General features: G+C 35.8%; 2 protein-coding genes across 2 annotated transcripts; one reads left to right on the top strand and one right to left on the bottom strand.

Annotated features, from left to right (window-relative positions):
• Positions 1-252: 252 nt before the first annotated feature.
• On the bottom strand, positions 253-12,279 carry LOC123678262 (glutamate--cysteine ligase). The gene is made up of 8 exons (XM_045615175.1): positions 11,425-12,279; positions 10,978-11,150; positions 10,160-10,356; positions 8,553-8,921; positions 6,433-6,630; positions 6,122-6,310; positions 885-1,066; positions 253-629 (listed from the first exon to the last, which is right to left on the bottom strand). The coding sequence occupies exons 1-8, from the start codon at positions 11,868-11,870 to the stop codon at positions 467-469; spliced, it is 1,917 nt and encodes a 638-aa protein (XP_045471131.1). The 5' UTR covers positions 11,871-12,279; the 3' UTR covers positions 253-466.
• A 3,485-nt stretch (positions 12,280-15,764) lies between these two features.
• On the top strand, positions 15,765-18,964 carry LOC123678468 (transcription factor SPT20 homolog). Its single transcript, XM_045615503.1, has 3 exons — positions 15,765-15,892; positions 17,331-17,429; positions 17,605-18,964. Exons 1-3 carry the CDS (start codon positions 15,890-15,892, stop codon positions 18,769-18,771), a joined length of 1,269 nt encoding a protein of 422 aa, XP_045471459.1. The 5' UTR covers positions 15,765-15,889; the 3' UTR covers positions 18,772-18,964.
• Positions 18,965-20,036: the final 1,072 nt, after the last annotated feature.

The raw sequence follows: 20,036 nt of genomic DNA, 5'->3' as shown, positions 1-20,036 counted from the left end.
AATTATTCATTGAACAAATAAATGGTGTCAGATTTCAATTTTGAGAGTCATTTGGCTGCCAGAAGGTCAGAATCATCAGGTTTTATGAAAAATGATAGACAATGACAATTTTCACAAGTTATTCCCTGACTGCTTGATTTGCCAGTTTAAGTGGACACCACTCTACATAATACTTCAAATTTATATCAATCAAAATTTCAGGAAAATTGTTTACTTTTCGCAAACTGTATTGGGGTTAGACAAACAAACAGATTTTTCAAAATCAATTTAATCATAAAAACCACTCACCTATATTTTTAAGCTAAAATATTTAAAAAACATTAACAAAATAGAAATTGACAATAGAGGAATATTTATGAAAATGCCCTTTGTTATTCTTGGAATACTGAGAAAATTCTATTTTCTAGTTCACGTAACCAGACGTAAACTTTTAAGTGAAAAAATTAAATAAAACGTGTGGCACTTATTAAGCGCAAGAGTCCTTCGTCATTGCTGCTGGGATGTTTTCCCTCGTCTTGGAAATAACGCTTGTTCCTAGCAGCTCTGGACATTTCATTTTGCCAGACTGTATTGCATCTATGGTTTTCAACAGATCATAGTTTATGGACTCGGTCACTTTTGAGTCTTGCCTAAAGAAATAAATTGCTCTATTAAAATAAAATACTACCATGTCAAAAAGTACAGTTGCACAAGAAGAAGAAATAGGAAGCATAGTTCCACACTATTGAAAATTTTCTTTAAGGTAGTTTTGGAATAATTGAAAAAATTTTTTTACAGAAAATAATTTTCCAAAAGTGTATTAAATATTTTCATAAGGTTTCTAAAAGGATAGAACCTTAATAAAGCTTGCAACCTTAAGGGTACAAACTTACCCCTATACTTACATGTAGTCAGGATGTTCAGTTACAAACTTCCTTATCCAGGAAGCTGTGGTGAGTATTTCTCCTGATGCTCTTCTTTGGATGAACTTTAGGTATTGCTGTATTGTACAATGTGTATCTGCGTCCACGTCCATACTGCTTAGGTAATTATTTATCAATGGTATCAGACCTGGAAACTCTCCCTCCTGAAAATAAGGTTTTTCTTTAGTGAGAAGCCACAAAAAGAACTTAGACCCTTGGATTGGTTAGTTACTATTGAAAACTGATCCTTAACAATCAATTTTTAGAACCAACTCTGTATGTACAAGTGGTCTGTAAAAATAATGTTTTCATATCGGCCCTTGTTACATAAAAAAATACTTTTTTCGGCAACCGTCCGGGAAGTGCTCATTTCCCGGACGCTTTGAGAAAGTAGCATTTCCCGGCCTAGTCCGGAAAGTACGTACTTCCCGGACTAGGCCGGAAAAGAATCATAGAATCCATAGCAACCGAGATAACGGCTGACAGTTCATATGAAATTAGTTGTCAAAAATTTGCATGTTTTTTTATCGCAATCGCAATAAAATATGGAAAGCAGCAGCGATAGTGTTATTTTACATGGTTGCCGAAAAAATATTGTACGCAACACGCCCGAAAATGGTTTTTTTGGACTCACAGACTTCCAGGACGAGCGTAAGCGAGTCCTGGAATTTTGTCTATTCGTCCAAAAAAACCCTATTTTCCGGACTTGTTACGTAAATTACTATTATAGAATACTTTTTGAAAAATATTTCAGTGTTATAATAAAAGCATCTATACAAATGAATGACGCTCCACACATAGCTATAATCAGTTAATAAAGACTCCACTTCAGAAATTTGTCCAGTCCCATGTCCTCCGATATCGTCAGATCCCAATCCATTTGATTATATTTTTAGGAGATACCACAAGGATGGAGTATACTTTACTCCAATGAGAACCATACTCGAATTGATTTCAAAAATTCAAAATACCACAATTGAATCGAGGACGCACCTAGTTTCATTCGGTATTCCTCAATAAAAAAATGAGTTGAGTTCTAAATCAGCAATTGATCAGCTAGTGTATCCGTCATGAAACTAAAATTTCAATCGAAATTGCCAAATATGTAATTCATTGGTGAAGTTCGTCTTCTAAAAATTCAATCACCCTGTATATAGGGCACCGCCGAGCTAGTAAGCAAAACGCAATTCGTGCGTATCAAGCTTCAAGTGTGTCGGATATCGTTAAAAAAAAATCGATAGAATAATAGCAAAAACTTGTATCAGATATTTACAAGTCGATGATAAGATAGCTTAGCTATGTAACTCGCAGGTATGTTATTACATTAAAATTGACGCCGGGACTAGATAATACCATTAATCTCGATGACGTAATCGAGATTGACGGTAGCTGATTATTATAGATATGTAGTAGTATGGATGAGACATCGATATCGATAGTTGATGATTTGGCAACAGAGGTGCTCTCTACATATACAACCACATTTCAACTATTTCTTCAATTAAAAAAAAACGAGTACATGAAGTCAGAAGTTTTTGAGCTCTTGTTCATTCATGCGCAAAACGTACTCCTGGAGATCACATACAGGTAGGAATTCATCAAGCCAAGTAGCTTGACATTTTAACCAACTATGTACTCACTTGAAAATCAAGCTTGTGAAAAATTACACACTTGAGCTTGACTTGATTTCAGATATTTATTGCTTGACTTGATATCAAGCTACTTGATCTTGATATGCACGTGTCGCAATGCATATATTTCTGCAATCTCGTGCGCGCTTAGACTAAATAAGGGGATTCATTGAGCGCCGAGAGAATGAAGCATTCGCCAATGTGACTTTATTAGTAGTTTTCTCACATTTCTATGAAATCTATCGGTAGATTTTGGTAGTTTCAGAAATATATTTCCAAACTTAGCCAAAATGGCCAAGGATTTTTTATCAACGCCAGCATCTTCAGCTACTGCTGAAAGACAATTTTCCAGAGCTGCTCTCACAGTTACAAAAACCCGCAATAGGTTAGGCAACAAATCTATAAGATGCCTAATGTGTCTTAGCATAGTATAATACTATGGTCTTAGATCCTGGATGGAAAATTATGAAATCAAACAAAGCCTGGATGTTTCTCAATATTAAGAAACTTTATTATTTTTCATTTTCTTATGATTTATAGTGATTTAATTTATGTTTCTATTCCAAAAAGGTTGATATTTTCCGTTCTTTTATACAATAAGTTTAATAAAGTGTTTTTTGCAAGGTTTCTTCTCATTTCATCATTTTTTTTATTGATGTGGCACTACACAATAAAAGTGCTAAAAATCAAGTAGCTTGATATGAGTTAAGTAACTACTCGATAAATAAATACTTGATTTGACTTGAGATTGAAAAACTACTACTTGACTTGAGCTTCACTTATAATCAAGTTCAGCTCAAGCCAAGCCGTGAATCCCTAAATACAGGTATATGTGTTCTCCAAGGGCGCAATTAGCGCATGAAAGAACGAGCTCCGAAAGTTCTCGACTTCACGTTAGTGCTTTCCTGATTTTTTTTTTATATTCGGCTCGTATTTTTTAAGGCTCTTTAAAGCTATCAACACGAATTTTGTACGTAGCTTGAAATCATTATTCTATATCTAATTACATAATCGAGCCTCATTTTAATATGACGTATTTTCGAATACCTATTTTATTGCATATTTCATTCTGGACAAATTGTCAACTAAGGTATTTTCACGCAAGATGCAGTGTGTGTGTACTAACTACTTACTTTACTATTTTGATCACACAATGCCTAGGATCACACAATTCACCAACAAAGATAAAATAATATAATAAATTAAATACCAGATGTATTGTTTTGTTTTGAGACAATCAACCAGTCAGTCAATTATTTAATCAATGAATAAGTCTGTACGCTATACATTCAATATTTCCATCTGAGAAATTTGCATAGCCTTGCTTCAAACTTCAAACCGTTCATCCGTGTAAATAAATAAAAAACGCAAGGTCTCAACTCGATAAGATGTCTAATCATGAATATATTGGGTATTTCTTTTCCAATATTCTTCCCGAATTCTCCATGTTTCTGATGAAATTTTGTAGATAGCTTGAAACTGTTATCTCACTGAAAATATCAGTTCCGGCAATTTTTGTCATCAGCGAAAAATTGATTTTTCTATGGATCTGGTTGAGAGATCACTCAGAGTAATAAACAGAGGGAGCATATATCATATTCAGTAAGCAAATTTTGGCCCCAACATGATCTATCAAATTTGACATGAAGCGCGCGGAAATAAAAACATATCAGTGATACGCTATTTCACTCAATTCGCGAGTTTCTCCACAAAGAACGCACTTCTTATGTCCCATAGTGAATAATCAACGTTTCATATCAACTCAAAATATATTGAAATAAATACCTAAATATATTAGAAATTCAGAAAACAAACTTCAAGCGCGGCAAACGACGTGAAACGACCGATGTCACTAGGAGAGCAAAAGTTGCCAAACCTTGGATTTCAGAAGGTAGATACAGAAAATAATAAATATTCTGCTCATTATAAATTCGACAATTAGGAAAAATATCGGATTCCAAATATTCAAATTTGCATCTTTAATCGGAAAAAACTCAAATAAACATATTTCATTCAATATAATATACATTTATAACGATATAGTCAAATTGTGGATTTGAAAATATATCACAATCCGACAACGTAATCTAACCATGTTGGGGACACAAATTGCGCACACTCCCTCTATCTATGTTTATTATTCTATAAGAGATCAACATGAAAATTTAAATGAAGTTTGAAATTGTTATTTTACATAAAATGCAAAATTTCATCTTGATCAAGTCTGCAGTTTTGAAATTAAAAGGAAAACAAAATTATGAACGGCCATATTTACGAAACCCCTAGTAGGATTTTCCCCTTTAACAAACTTAAGGGCACTATTCAAGCTTTGAACCAACCCTGAAAATCTCAAGCATATAGGTCCTTCCGTTCGAAAGTTATTATACGGTCGAACGGACATGCAGAATCAAATTTGTTTGAGAACGGATTCTTCATCAGTGAGTCCCGATTTAAAATCAGAAAATTACAAACATTGCCATAAAACGATCTGTTCGGTAAACAACGCTCGACAATTCTTCCACTGCTTACCTCACTGTATTCCAGCGATAGACGATAATGATAACAAAACACACAAATATTATAAATCATATCCCATCCCTTACTTGAAACTACTCATCTTTGACCTCGCTTCAATCCAAAAATGCAAATCATTGTCATAATCTTATGTAATTTTGTATCAGAATAATGATTTGCATTTTTTGCTAGCTCGATACCTTGAAGATAAATGAGCGTTTTAATTTGAATTTATAATGGTCTACTAATTTATCATTCTTCACAATATATATTGTGTTAATGTGTTCAAATTTATTGTTTTTTTTATACAAATTGTGATACCTGTACTGAAAGAGGAATTAATATAACATAATGTACGATTTGCAGTGTTTTTAGAAGCAAATCAGGAATTAAACCAATTTTTATGTTGAAATTTCAAACATATGTGACTGTTTCTATTTGTATTTTATAAAGGTTTTTTTGCGCTTGTTCACCGAATGCTTTATCGGCTTTCGGATCTAAATTTGATCGGGACATGGTCTCAAATGATGAAGTTCAACAAACTGAAGATGAATCTGTCGTTAAAGTCGATTCTGTCCGGCCATATACTATATCTGAGTTTACATCCACATGACACCGCTTACGACCGAAGAATGATTACCTATCACACCCCAAGATACAAAGGGCAGTAGGGCAATCAAAGTTTCAGTATTGTTTCGATAACTAATTGGGATTACAAACATGTGTTCCGCTGAAAACATTTGACATCTAACAGTAAGTAGTTTCGAATGCAAAATTAGGAATTTTCCATATATGGAATGTTTAAACATCGGCTTCCAAATAATTCGAAAGCGAAGGTATTGTTGTTTCTCGTTTTTGTGAAATACCTAATGATTTTATCCCTCTTCCAATGAACGTAATAGGGAATTCAGTTCATATTGGTTTGGATGTCCTGTTTTATTTATTATACAGGCGGCGGTTTAGTGAAGCCGATTTGGAGATTTTTATTGCAGGGAATGTTGAAAACTGGGCTGAATTGCCGCCTCTCAAATAGAGACGCCTGAAATAACATGAATAACATTCTGAATTACTCACTTTCCCATTGATGATCTCGTTCACGGTCATCTTGGCATAACTGTCGCATAGGTTTTGCCCACTTTTGCTCGTCTGACAGACTTCGCTGGCTTCAGGCGGGCTTACTTGAGTGGTGATGTCCTTCCTGAACCAGAACAGACCCTCCGCGCAGGCGTTCCTCTTCTGCGCGTTTACCATATTCTCGTCCACCTGAAATCGAAGGGAAACCGTCGCATTGAGTATGTGGCGTCCCTCAGGGCTCGCTCCTAGAGCCGATATTATTGTGTTCCGCGTCTGTTCTCGATTGTGGAGGGCGGATTTTCGGAATTTACCTTGCTGATCGGTATCAGGAAGTCCAGCTGGTAGGACAGGATGACCCTGGTCAGTAGAACCACGAAGCACACGATGGCCGCGTTCTCGAAATCGGTCAGTTGGACCTCGCACGGCCTGAACTCCACCCTCCAACCAATCGTCGAGTTGGGAGGCGGGGGCTTGAACCTCATGGTCTGCCAGTTGGTCGACTGGATGTTCTGCAACAAGAAAAAACGGAAGAATTTTAACGAAATGGAACGTTAAATTTCAAATAAGGATATTTGACTACAGATTCGTCTTCAGTGGGTCGAATCTTAACATTTAAGAGGGATTCCCACCACGTGGCTTTCCATGTATCAGCCAAACATTAGATACCCGTTCATTTTCCCTCTGGCGCTCCTGCGATGACCAAACTTTGTACGGTGTAAATTCACTTTATCCTCTTCCTCTTTACGAAGCATATAAGTAGGGGGCAGCACTGTACGATGGTCGATTACTTTCTTACAAAATTATAGTTTTTACTCTTTTGTAATGATTTTTTTTGAGTTGTTTTCAGGAATATTTAAAAAATATATCAGTGCTTTGTACATTGATCATATCATCAAATCTTTTGCGAAAAACCAAAAAGTTAATAACATTCGCAAATTGAAAATACATATTGTCATATCGTCATAGGTGGTTATAAGAGGAAAAATCAATAATTTAGAACTGACCAGTCATGTGGTGGTATTACCTCTTAAGACCATCCCCGTCTAAAAATTCGAAAAATATCAGGTGTGTGAATAAGTCTTTCCCGTTTTTTTTCAAATTTTGAGCCTTTATTGTGAAAAAATGGTTACAAATGAATTATTGAAAGTATTGGCCATCGCTAGCTACAACTTTTCCCCATCTTTCTGGCAACATACGAATCCCGTTGCGAAAAAATTCGACCGGTTTGGCCTCTATCCAGTCATCCACCCATTTTTTGGCTTCCTCGTAGGAATGGAAGTGCTGGTCAGCCAGGCCATGCGTCATCGATCTGAAGAGATGGTAATCAGACGGAGCAATGTCTGGACTATACGGCGGGTGGGGTAGGACTTCCCATTTGAGCGTTTCTAAGTATGTTTTCACCGGCTGTGTAACATGTGGGCGAGCATTGTCATGTTGCAAAATAACTTTGTCGGAGTATTGTGGCCGTTTTTCTCGCAGTGCGCGGCTCAAACGCATCAATTGTCGTCGATAGACCTCGCCTGTGATCCTTTCATTCGGTTTCAGAAGCTCATAGTAAACCACACCTAGCTGGTCCCACCATATACAGAGCATGAGCTTGGCGCCATGAATATTTGGCTTGGCCGTCGATGATGATGCATGGCCGGGTAGTCCCCATGATTTTCTTCGCTTCGGATTATCGTAACGGATCCACTTTTCATCGCCAGTCACGATACGATGCAGAAAACCCTTTCTTTTATGTCGCTGAAGCAGCTGTTCGCAAGTGAAAAAACGCCGTTCGACGTCTCTCAGCTTCAGTTCGTACGGCACCCAATTTCCTTGCTTTTGGATCATTCCCATGGCTTTCAAACGCTTGGAAATGGTTGTTCGGTCAACTCCCAATGCTTCAGCAAGTTCTTCTTGCGTTTGACACGAATCTTCATCAAGCAAAGTCGCCAATTCTTGATCTTCAAAGATTTGCGGCCGCCCGGAACGCTCCTTGTCTTCCACGTCGAAATCGCCACTTTTGAAGCGTCGAAACCATCCGCGAACACTTGAATCATCGACACAACCTTCTCCATAAACTTCCTGAAGCAACCGATGCACCTCGGCAGCAGATTTCTTCAAATTGAACCAATAAAGTGAAACTTCCCGCAAATGACGTCGACTCGGCTCAAATTTCGACATTTTCACGATTTCAAAAATTTATGATGCGAAAAAATTTCAACTAATGTGTTAGTGTGGAATTGTTGACAGATGAATAAGCTTTGATTATGACGTATGTAACCATTAAATACTCGCACAGTATTGGTGGCGCCATCTTTTACAAAAAACGGGAAAGACTTATTCACACACCTGATACAAGCATCCTAACGAAATTATAAGCACTAGTTCAAGTCTAAACTCAAAAAGAGTGATGATTTACTGAATCAATTTACATATTTTAACTCACCTCGAAATGATCCGTGTCCTCTTCATCATTCTGGTTGACCTTCTCTGAGAAAAGCACCAGGGAGTCCCTTATGAAGAGGTGGGCGATGTGTTGGGCTAGAAGGTGGTCTATGTCGTTGTCCCTCAACTTTTGATACACCTCATGGTCGTAGATCAAGGGAATATCGTTGAATTTCTCCCCCTGCGGAGACAGGTAGGAGTCTATGGAATCGTACCTAGATTTTTTGATCACGAATTTGTTCTCCTTCAGCGGCTTCAACCCCCTCTCCTCGTCTGTCCTGCAGTCGACGGACGCTGCGATGATGCTCCACCGGCAATCGACGTCTGTGAGGAACCCCCTGTGTGCTGGGGAGGCAGCAGTAAATGCCAACTGAAAAAAATCTTCAAGTCACCGTTTTCTCGAGGGGATGAGGGAAACTGATTCTATGGCCAGCGCTGTATAAGAAAAACGCGAAGTTCTATGACTTTCCAAAGAGCTCTATGTCTGCTCAGATCAAACCAAGATGTCAAGAAAAACTGGTGTGTCCACTCACTCTTGAAAAAATTTAAGATAACTGGCGATTTTTAGGGGACCAGTTTTCTTGAATTTTACTTCACTTGATTTAAGCATAGTTTTCAATGACGCTTACATCGAATTCCGCTGTCGTTTTCATGGAAATATGACAATTTCAATCAATGGCGCAATCTACAGAAGAAAGGGAAACTATTGGCAATCTCAAGTTTGGGTCACCTGAATAGAATTCAGACATCTCACTAAGATATATTTGAATACTGGTGTGTCCACTAATTTTTATGCATCTTAGATGTCTAAAAATACTGATGTGTCCACTCATTAGATCGGACCAGGGTTTCCTAGTGTTTCGCCCTTCTTCCATAGGTGGCGCTATTTAATGCAACTGTCATGGACACAACACGGAAATTTGATATGAGCGCTTTACAGAATGATATGGAAATTAAATGAAAATAAGGCAATCTTGTAAAAGCGAATGGACATACCACCCTAATGATCTTAGATGTATCAATATGGTGGATATTGGCTTTGACTATCCCTTAATGTCTTAGAACTATTATATAATCATCCTAATTATTCACAAAAACTTGTTTAAATATTACTATGAATACTCTACTTCTCATTTTCTTTTTGAAAACACCCTGTAACTTCTGAGAATTATTAAGAGTTCTTGGAATATCTTTTATCTCTGCGAATATAAATCCAGAAATCACTTCGCAGTTATCAAGTCCGGCCAAGAAGCTTATCAAAAAAACCTCAGGATGCTTTTCATCATCACATAATTACATCACTGTCTTATCTTAATTTTTTAAAATCGTTTTTTATTATTATCTTTGCACTTGATTGCTTCCAATAACCTGCATATAATCATCAAATAGAAATTTTAAAACTTTTCACCATTAACTTTAATGAAGTTATATATAGAGTATTTATGAATGAGTTTATTGTACTTTACTGTTTATTTCAACTACTGAATGAATTAATTTGAGCTCTTGGTGATTATGGCCTTGATATTCTTCTAGATCTAAGCAATTCTCAAAATAGTTTTTACGGTACAAGGTTTATCAGCACTATTAAAATGAGATATTTTGACTTACCATTATAGGACATAATGGAGTGAGTTGATCATAAAGAGTCCTTGCCTCTTTAATGTTACAGGCCTGAAATGTGAGTTGTAAACAGCAGCAGCCCATGCCAAAGCCCATCGCATCCATATATACATGATCAGGCAGGGCAGCTTTTGAATATTTGTAAGAATCATCTACGGGGATCACAGTTTTTTTATCTCTGAAAACTAAGATAAAATTGCAAAGGGGAAATATTTTAAATGGAATGTTTTCACAAACATAGGATGGATAGGAACTTAAATCATCCAAACAAACAATAAAATAAGTGAAATATATCCTTATATCCCTACAAAAATACAAAAGTATGGGATTATCTAACAAATATTCTCAATCAAGGCAATTGCAATGAAAAAATTTGAAAAATCATGACATTCCTAAGATATGGTTTCATAATTTGATATCTGTAAACAATTCCAAATCAATATTGAAACTTCTAGAGTGCCATTTGTTCTTAATTAAAAATACTTTTTTCCTTGAAGGAAATTTTCAAGATAAGGAAACTTGAGTATTTTATCAATATCGAATGCGATTCCGTGAGCTCTCTGATAACATCCTAAACAATAAGCAATATCCCAAAGGTGAGTAATCAGAAACAATCAATATTGCCGTGTAAATTTTTAATTGATAACCCAAACTTCCTGATATTTTCCAATTCTTTGAATTTGAAACTGTTCGGTAATATTTCATAATATTTCACAATAAAAAATTGAAAATTCTCCAAAATAACTATGAAAATTTAAAAACTCTCAAAGATTCCCTAATTTTCAAAGCAATAATGGATTACTCACTAGGCAAGTTCATAGAAACTTTTTGACCTCTCCTCATACGTATATTTTTTGACAATGTCTTGAACCTAGGATGTCCAGAATAAATTGCCTCATCTGGAAAGAATAATGATCTGGTACAACCCTCATCCGGAGTTGTTTTGACAGGAGGTTCTGTGAAATTTTCACAGCCCAATCTGAAAACATTAAAACTTTTTCAGACCCAAAACAATTTTTGAACAATTTATAGGTACTTCAGAATATCATTTGTTTCTATAGTGTACTATGAAGTTTTGGAATGAAAAATTTAAACAAGAAGATTGATAAAGAAAAATCAACTGAAGGATTGAAATGATTTGACATTACGAATGAACTCTTTTCCATGTTAAATAGAGCATTCTATGATGATAAAATCATACAGTTAATGAAGTGTCCATCAAAAATTAAGAGTAAAGTGAATATGCCACAAACCTTGGGAAACTAGTGATAGACATAACACATTCATTTTCCTTCAAAAGCTGAGTTACTTCTTCTCTTCTCATCTTCATGTTAGCCTCAACAATATTGAAATGTGCCAATAGACCCCCATACGGTTTACCTGGTGTTCCCTCAACCATGTAAGCTCCATATTCTGGTCTCCACAAAGATTTACAGCTTAAAGGATCCGCTTGTTCTTTTTCTGTCAGAATAGCCAGAATTTCTTTAGCTCTCAAACTAACTTTTGCTTCTTGCCTTTCGTCATTAAATTTCACTATGATGTATTCAACTTCATCGCCCCATTTTAAAACATCCCCTTGTCTGTCTTTCAGTCTCTTGTAGAGATTAATAAATTGTTGAATACCATGCTCGCGTACATGTTGGCTATATTTTTTGGTCTCTTCCCAAGATAATGGACTACCCTCAGACAGGAGTCCCATTATAACAGTTCACAGAATTTGAAATTGAAAGTTATATCACAGCACGATATTTCACAACACTGTCTGAAGTATTCGATGATCTGTGAGACGCAAAACGATTTCGAGTTATTTAAAGTATTTCCTTATTAACACCAATTATTCCTGCACTTCACTTCGATCGGAAAGATAATAAAATTTAAATTTATCTGAAGCGCTTCAGCTGTAATTGAACCCTACCTAACCGAACGAGTGGATCCAACTGACTGAGTGCGAAATCACCATAAGTACTATTTGAAAATGCGAAACGATTTCGCAGCCAGACTTTATAATACAAATAATATAGAATATTTTTATTTGTATTGTACTAATCGAGCGGAAAGCCGCGATTAGTGACTTGACAGAACTTGTGACCTTGACGATCACATCGTAACTATTAGTAGTGCTTTTGTAGAGCTACTATCGATGTCAATGAATCCTTTCGCAACAGGTCAGTATCTAGGTCGTCAAATATAGGTCGGGAGTTCACAGGACCGTATCCCGAAAAATATTGAAGTTTCTCATTGGTATAAATATCGTTTTTTGTGAGAATTGCAATATTGATTCTTGCAAAGCATATTTCCTCCAATTCTTCAGCATTTGAACAGTCCGAAAAGACTGAACCGCTTTCGCTAATCGAATCTCCTAAATAGATTCACCTTACCCACTTCTCGTTAATCTATAAAAACAAGAATTTCTATCAAACTAATTAATCCCATTTGCATCCACTAACGCCAATAAAAGATAACGAAAGATGTGTACCTCTGGCCACCTTTTAATTAGTAGGCGTATCTGGAGTGAAATTAAAGACTATCATTATGCACGGTAGGAAAATATGAATATTTTAACGACTAAGTTACGTCGCTTCAACAGTGGTGTAACAGAAAGGCGCTCCTATGCAGGCGTTTTGCAAGCTGCGAATTAAAAAATTTCTAGCAAATTCATCTCGGATCTGGAAGTAGAAAAACGGCGTAATTATAACTTTCGGCAGATCGAGATTTATAGATTAAGAAATTTGCATGGTTAGATGAGATTAAGGTTATCGTAGGAATCTAGATCTTCGATTATCGATCAATCCATAACGGGCGCAGATTGTCGTGTAGATTAATCGAGTTGATATCCTAGTCCAACGAGATCCTTTCGAATGTTGAATACAATAACAACACTCTTTTGGCGAAATTTTCAGTAATGTAAGTGCATGAATGTAACGGTATTTTGGTGAAACAGCATACTTATAACTTTTAGATTTAATGCTACGATATTCACGGGTTCGATTGCTATAGGTGCCGCACTGGTTACCTAAACTCGAGAACCCGATCAATAAATTTTAAAGGCTAAGTCGCAAGGGAAAAAATTGAAAGCAATGCAGCAAATTTTAACTCACGGTTTATTATTTCCATTTTATCTCAACATATAATATACATAATAAAAAATAAATATCAATAAAGAAATGAGAAAAGCACTGAAATACAGTAAAGAGATTTTGCGAGCTTGTTTGAATTCGTACTAAGTTATTCTCAAAATTTCTCAGGTAGATTTTTGCTTCTTGTACTTCATTCAGTCTTCTGAATGTTGCATGCATGCCATGGAAGTATGTAATGATACTGATACTTTCAACAAAATACCATATTTAACTTTTAGGGACAATTTTTTTAGGGAACGAAAAAGTATTAATATGTACGATTTTTTCTCTTTGGATATAATCTTATATTAGGTACACCTATATTATGTAACGGCACAAAATCAAGGAAAATGGATTTTCTTCATTTAAAATTATGTATTTTCGATTGAAACGATTGTCTAAGTTTTTTTTTAAGATTTTGCTAATAAAAAGACATGAAAAGATTGATTTTGGTGTTTTTTATGCAAAACATTCAGCTTCAATTGAACATTCATTACTTCGGTACTTGCAATCCTAGAAAACTGTGATTTCATGTATGGATTACCAATAAGTTGTGTATCATTTTACGTATTAAAAATATGCCCCTAATCATACAGGGTAGTCCAGAATCGCAAGTTCAACGAGATATACTAAAATGATAAAAAAGGGGTTTTTTCAGATGGAATGGCCGGCATATCATAAGATATATTGAAAGAAAATGAAATGTCCTTTCGGACGATATAACATACACCTAAATTATATGATTTTCTCATTAAAAAAAGTTAATAGGTAAAATTTTTCGTCCAAATGGCAATATTAAGATCCATTTGTTTTTAGTATATCCATGAAACATCATAGAGCATGCAGAATGTTTAATGAAATATGTATCCTAACTTAAAACAATTGAAAAATTGAAAATTTTTATGCATTGGGCGTGACGAAACGTCTATCATTTAGATATTACGTGATGAATTCAACAATACTTCAAAATCGGTACTAATTGTCACATTATTATAATGAGCATTCATTTGATTTCTTGGTCAAGAGTGCTGTGGAGAAATTAGAGTTTTAACAACTCATAATACACTACGCCGAGCTGGTCCCACCAAATACTGAGCATGAACTTGGAATCGTGAATATTCGGTTTGGCCGTCGATGTGGAAGCATAGCCGGGATATCCTTATGATTTTCTGTGCTTGGGATTATCGTAATGAACCCATTTTTCGTCCTCAGTCACAATGCATATATCCCTTCCATCTTTGCCTTGCAAGCAGCTGTTCACAAGCAAACAAGCACCTTTCAACATCTCTCGGCTTCAACTTGTACGGCACCCAATTTCCTTGTTTCTGAATCATTCCCAAGACTTTCAGGCGTTTTGAATTGACTTGTTGTGTCGCTCCCAATGATCCTGCCAATTTTGGTTGCGTTTAACACGAGTCTTTATCAAGTTATGCCTACAATTCTACATTTCAGAAAACTTTCCCTCTTTCAACGCCATGCTGGTCTTCGACGTCAAAATCACCGTTCTTGAAGCGTTGAAACCACTCTCGGCACGTTCTCTCACTAATAGCGGCCTCACCATAGGTATTTGAGCACATTCGATGAGCCTCAGAAGCAGATTTCTTCATATTAAAGCAGAAAATAAAAACCTCCCGCAAATGACGAGAATTTGACTCGTAAGCTGACATGTTTAATAGAGAATATCTTTAAGATGCAGACACAAATCGACGCCGTTATGTTTAAAAATACCTTAGCTTATTGTATGACATCTACGATCTATTTATTTCGACTACCACTTACTGCTGCATCTCTTGCAAAACGGCGGAAGCAAAGTTGTACACCTAATAGAATCTGTAATTTCGGAATATTCAGGAAAACAACTTTACGGAACCCCTAGTCGAATTTTGCTCAACGAAAATTTCAAGTTTCTATAGATCACTCCATTCGAAAGTTATTGTGTTAACGGTTGGACGACAAGACAGAAGGATCATCAGAATTGAATTTGAGGATGGATTCGTTATCAGTGAGCCGTTTGAGACCATTCCCTGCTCAAAATTAAAAGAAAATTCAGATATTGTGACGCAATTATCTGTTCGGGGAACGAGCGCTCAAAAAATTGAAACGCTCTGTAGATCAATAACGAAGAAAGGAAAAAAGTGCTACTTCGATTTGGAAAATACGCCCCTAAATCTTGGTACAGTATTTTAAACACCCTGTACGAACTTAAAAAAAAGAATGGTCAAAACTAGTAAACCAATTAATCTGCAATATAATGAGCCAAAATCGAAGATCAACAGATTAATTCGGGAAGATAAACGATACAAAACTCTTACATTATCAAGAAATAATATTAATTGCCCGGTTTGGAATAAATTAAGAAAAAAACGTACATTGCCACAAAACCCCACCCCGCGGAGGTTGATAACGAAGTGGTCCAGTTGGATGCTGATTGTGAAAGTCCAGCGAGGGATAGGGATTTCGTGTTCTGAGGATACCTACCGCTAAAAATCCACTCTACTACATTTCCGTCTATATAAGATTCTGTTCGTCGATTTTGAATCAGTCAAATCCGTCGGGCTTTTCACTTTAAAACTGGACATTCGCACAAAGTAGTCTTGAAAAAATGGTGAGTGCTTGTGCGTTTCTATCTTAAGGAGATATCACCCGAAGATTCGTAAAAAAATGCGAAAATTGCGAAATATTTCGTCCTGTACCTCAGATTATCTCAAATCTTGTGAAAAAACAGTGCGATTTTTATACTATGGTTTTTTATGTTTTATCTGTTCATGCAAAATATCACCACATGTTTGAAAAAATGGAGAAAAGCACGTATTGTCGTCGGGAGCTTTTGAGCGCTCATTCTATCGTATTCGAGTGATTATTATAGATGAACATTTTAAATTTGACTTTTCTATGGTTTTGGTAGTGCGATCATCGTATAATTTCATTTTAAACCTCTACAAGTGAAATCTCAACTCGATCGGTTTTTTTGTCACTGAAATATTGATTTTTTTAAACATTTTACATGAACTTTCTCTAGTTGAAAGGCTCGAGCAACATGATTATTATTTTAGTTCCAAATGTGAAATTTCATCCTAATCGAATTGATAATTTTGATATAATCGGGAGAAGAAATTTTCGTACGGCCTTATTTACGGAACCCTTAGTCGGATTTTGCCGTTTAACGAACTCATCAGGGGCATTCTAACTCCAAACCTACCCTGAAAATTACAATTTTCTAAATTTCTCCGTTCGAGAGTTATCGTGTTTACAGCTGGACGGACGGACAGAATTTAATTTGAGGATGGATTCGTGAGTGAGTCGAACCTTATCAATTGAGAACATTCCTAGCTCAAAATTTAATATCGTGAAGAATTAATATAGTGCTCTGTTCGGGGAATGAGCTCTCAAAATCCAACTGAAAGGATTATCGCACTTATGTTTACACAAAGCTACATTTTGTCAGTTCAACTCATATGAAGTGTTTTACGATTTTTTACAAGTGATAAAGATATCGAAAAAAAGTTTCTTGAATATTGTATTGCAAATGGAATTTCGTGTTAAAGCGCTAAAAATGTTACATAATTCTTTTAAAATTATTAGATTCGTAAGAAGAAAACGTTTTGCTCATTACTAGTAACCTATATCTGAGAAAAATTTCTATGAAACTCATGGAACAACCAATAAACGTCCCCGATATGACTACGGTCGACTTTTTGTCATTTCAAAAATCATATTATCACTTCGAGTCAACGAATTTGTTGAATTTACTCTTATATTGATAATAATTCATTGAGGCTTGAACTCTGCGCTGAAATTTCTTCATGGGTATCGAAAATTTTTGAGTTGATCACTCGATTTATCTTATTTAAAAAACATAGTGTTCTAGAGCTAGGAAGATCAGTGTGGTGTAGTACTTGTTCTAGTGCTTTCATAATTTCCAAAATATAATTTAAAATTTTATTAACTAACCAAGACGAACAAAGATATACTCCTGAAGATACCGATAATGAAGAATAATTGCAGCTATAGAAGGTGCTATAATCCTTTTGTTTTCCTTACAGATGGCCACTTGGTTTTGGATTTTGAGTGTGTTAATATATTTTCAAGATACTACATCAACTTCAGTTCCAGTTCCTCTACAGTATGCCCCCAAATGTGAAGTAAGTGTCATTAGCAGAAACTATTGTATCTCATTATTTTTTTATATTACTGTCGTTTTCGGGAAAAATCAAGCATAGTCCCGATGAGTATATTCACCGAAATCTTCTAATTTTTGTTTTCATAAAGACATCCAACATTTGTTCAATATAATCCTACATAATATATTATTTTCAGGGTCTAAGATGTCACCAACAAGCCCAGTACCAAGTACTACAACCTCAATACTTGCTCCAGCCACAGACCATCCAACAGCAAGAATACCAACATCCGGTCATAGTAGCAAAATCTTACCCTAAATGTCCTTTTGGTCACTCGATCGAGCATCAACAGTTATATGAGATCAACGACCAGCAGAAACAGTTGCAGAATTTGCAAAATTTCCAGGCCCAACTTCAATACCAAAGCCAGGAACAAAAGCAACAACAACAACAACAAGCATACCAAGTATCTTATCAACAAACAATCGGTGGCTATAAACAAAAAGATAACCAAGCCTCTTACCAACAATTGAATAAGATCTCCCTCCAACAGTTGCTAGACGCGGAGCTGCAGAAATATCAGGCTAATCAAGCTTATCAACAGAAAAACTACCAATCGTCTTACCAACAGTTGAGCAAGGACTTACAGCAAGGTGGTTTGGAAGCTGTATACCAAAATACCAACAAGGGTTATTTGCCACCTCAAGTTTCTAATGATATCTACCAGACTTCTTATCAGTCATCTCAAAAAGAGTCCCAAAACTCACAAATCCATCAACAACTGATTTCCAACATCAACATCCAAAAGGACTATGAATCTTTACGTCAACACTTCAACAACGCTCATCTCTCTTCCCAAATTCAACAGCAACAGCTGCTGAACGCAAATGTCCAACAGAATGAACATGTCAAGACTGAGTTGAGTCAAGAACATCAAGGAAAGATCAAGCAAACCATCAACTACGACGTCAGCCACCAGCACCAAGGCTACAACCAACACCAAGGCTTCAACCTGCACCAGAGCAACTCAAACATCTACAACCAAGCTAAATCATCGACCAACATCGAAAGACACCACCCAATTCATCATCATTCTGATGGTGCATATGATGAATCTGAGGAGATCGACATAGAAACTGGTAAGAAGAAGAAAGATCATGATGCCTACTACAAATTCCAATACGCTGTCAACGATCAGCATACTGGAGATATTAAGAGTCATAAAGAAGAACGTGCTGGAGATGAAGTAAAAGGGGAATATTCTCTGGTCGAGAAAGATGGCAATGTCAGAACCGTGAAATATTTCGCTGATTGGAAAACTGGCTTCCACGCCACTGTCCACAACTCCAAGCCTAGAAACTAGGTTCAGATATGCCATATTTCTTCAGTGGGTGTACCTTCAATTATGTGATTTAATTTAGTCATAGTTAATTTGTTTTTTGTTGGAGTTGATAGCAATGATTCTTCTCAAGATTGTTGTTATCTCTCGTGTTTTGCCATATCGATGTACATAACTGTACTGTTTTATAATTTTGAGAAATATATATTTTTTTTTAGTATTTTTTTTCTTTTCTAAAAGTTGGAAATAGTTAATCTTTAGCTGAAATTATCATCGAACTTATCCTCAACTATTGGAGGTTTAAGGTGAAAACATCACATGAGATGAGCAATTAACTTGCAAATTACTGTTAGGTACTCTTGAATTGCTTTGTTGTTGTTCATATCGAATTTATAACCCATTGTTAGTTTTCATATTCAAATTCCATAGCTGAAATTATTTTTTCTTTAATTCAATTATCTTAATTTCCAACAGAGGAAAGTTCATTACTGAAAATAGTGAACCAAAATCATTTTTTGACACCTAATCACTCTGTGAAGTACCTGTGTAGATTGTGTGAATATGCAGTTATAAAAGAAATGTCTTCAATCGAAGATTATGAAGAAGCCAGTGTGAAATATTTATGGAACACCAATGCACGTTTGATTCAAGAGAAGTTTGAATGATGATCGATACAGATCGAACAAGCTGATTTTGAAAATTAAGCATAGGAACAGTCCTATGCTTAATTTCCAAAATCAGCTTGTTTGGCTAGGGGCTCAGAGCGCGAAAAACTTTACCAGTAAAAAAATTGAATGGTCATCTATTACCATAAAGATAAGCCAAATGGGTTGCAAAAGAAATTTTTCCATATATCCTTCTTCATACTGGTTTGACATGGTGAAGAGGCAGGTATTGCTCAATTGGAGAAGGAATATACTATATTTTCCAAAACTAACCTAGGTGGTTCAAAAAAATTATCGAATAGTGAATGATTAGTGAAAAATAAATAAAATGAAGAAGTTTGCTTATACCTTAAACTAAAGCCTTAATATCAAAAAGATCGACAAATCCACCACAAGATACAATGGGCGGTAGGGCCAATAGGTCATGCAAAATTTCAGTATTGCTTCGAAAACTCATTGGGATAACAAATATGTCTTCCGCTGAAAACATTCGGTATTTAACAATTAATAGTTTAGAATGCAAAATCGTAGCTATTTTCCATATAATGAATGTTTAAACATCGGCTGCCACATAATTCGAAAGCGAATGTAGTGTTGTTTTTCGTTATCCCTCTGTCAATGAAA

This window comes from Harmonia axyridis, chromosome 4 (genome assembly GCF_914767665.1).
Source record: "Harmonia axyridis chromosome 4, icHarAxyr1.1, whole genome shotgun sequence".
Classification (NCBI taxonomy): domain Eukaryota; kingdom Metazoa; phylum Arthropoda; class Insecta; order Coleoptera; family Coccinellidae; genus Harmonia; species Harmonia axyridis.
This window is presented reverse-complemented; position numbering and strand designations above follow the sequence as displayed.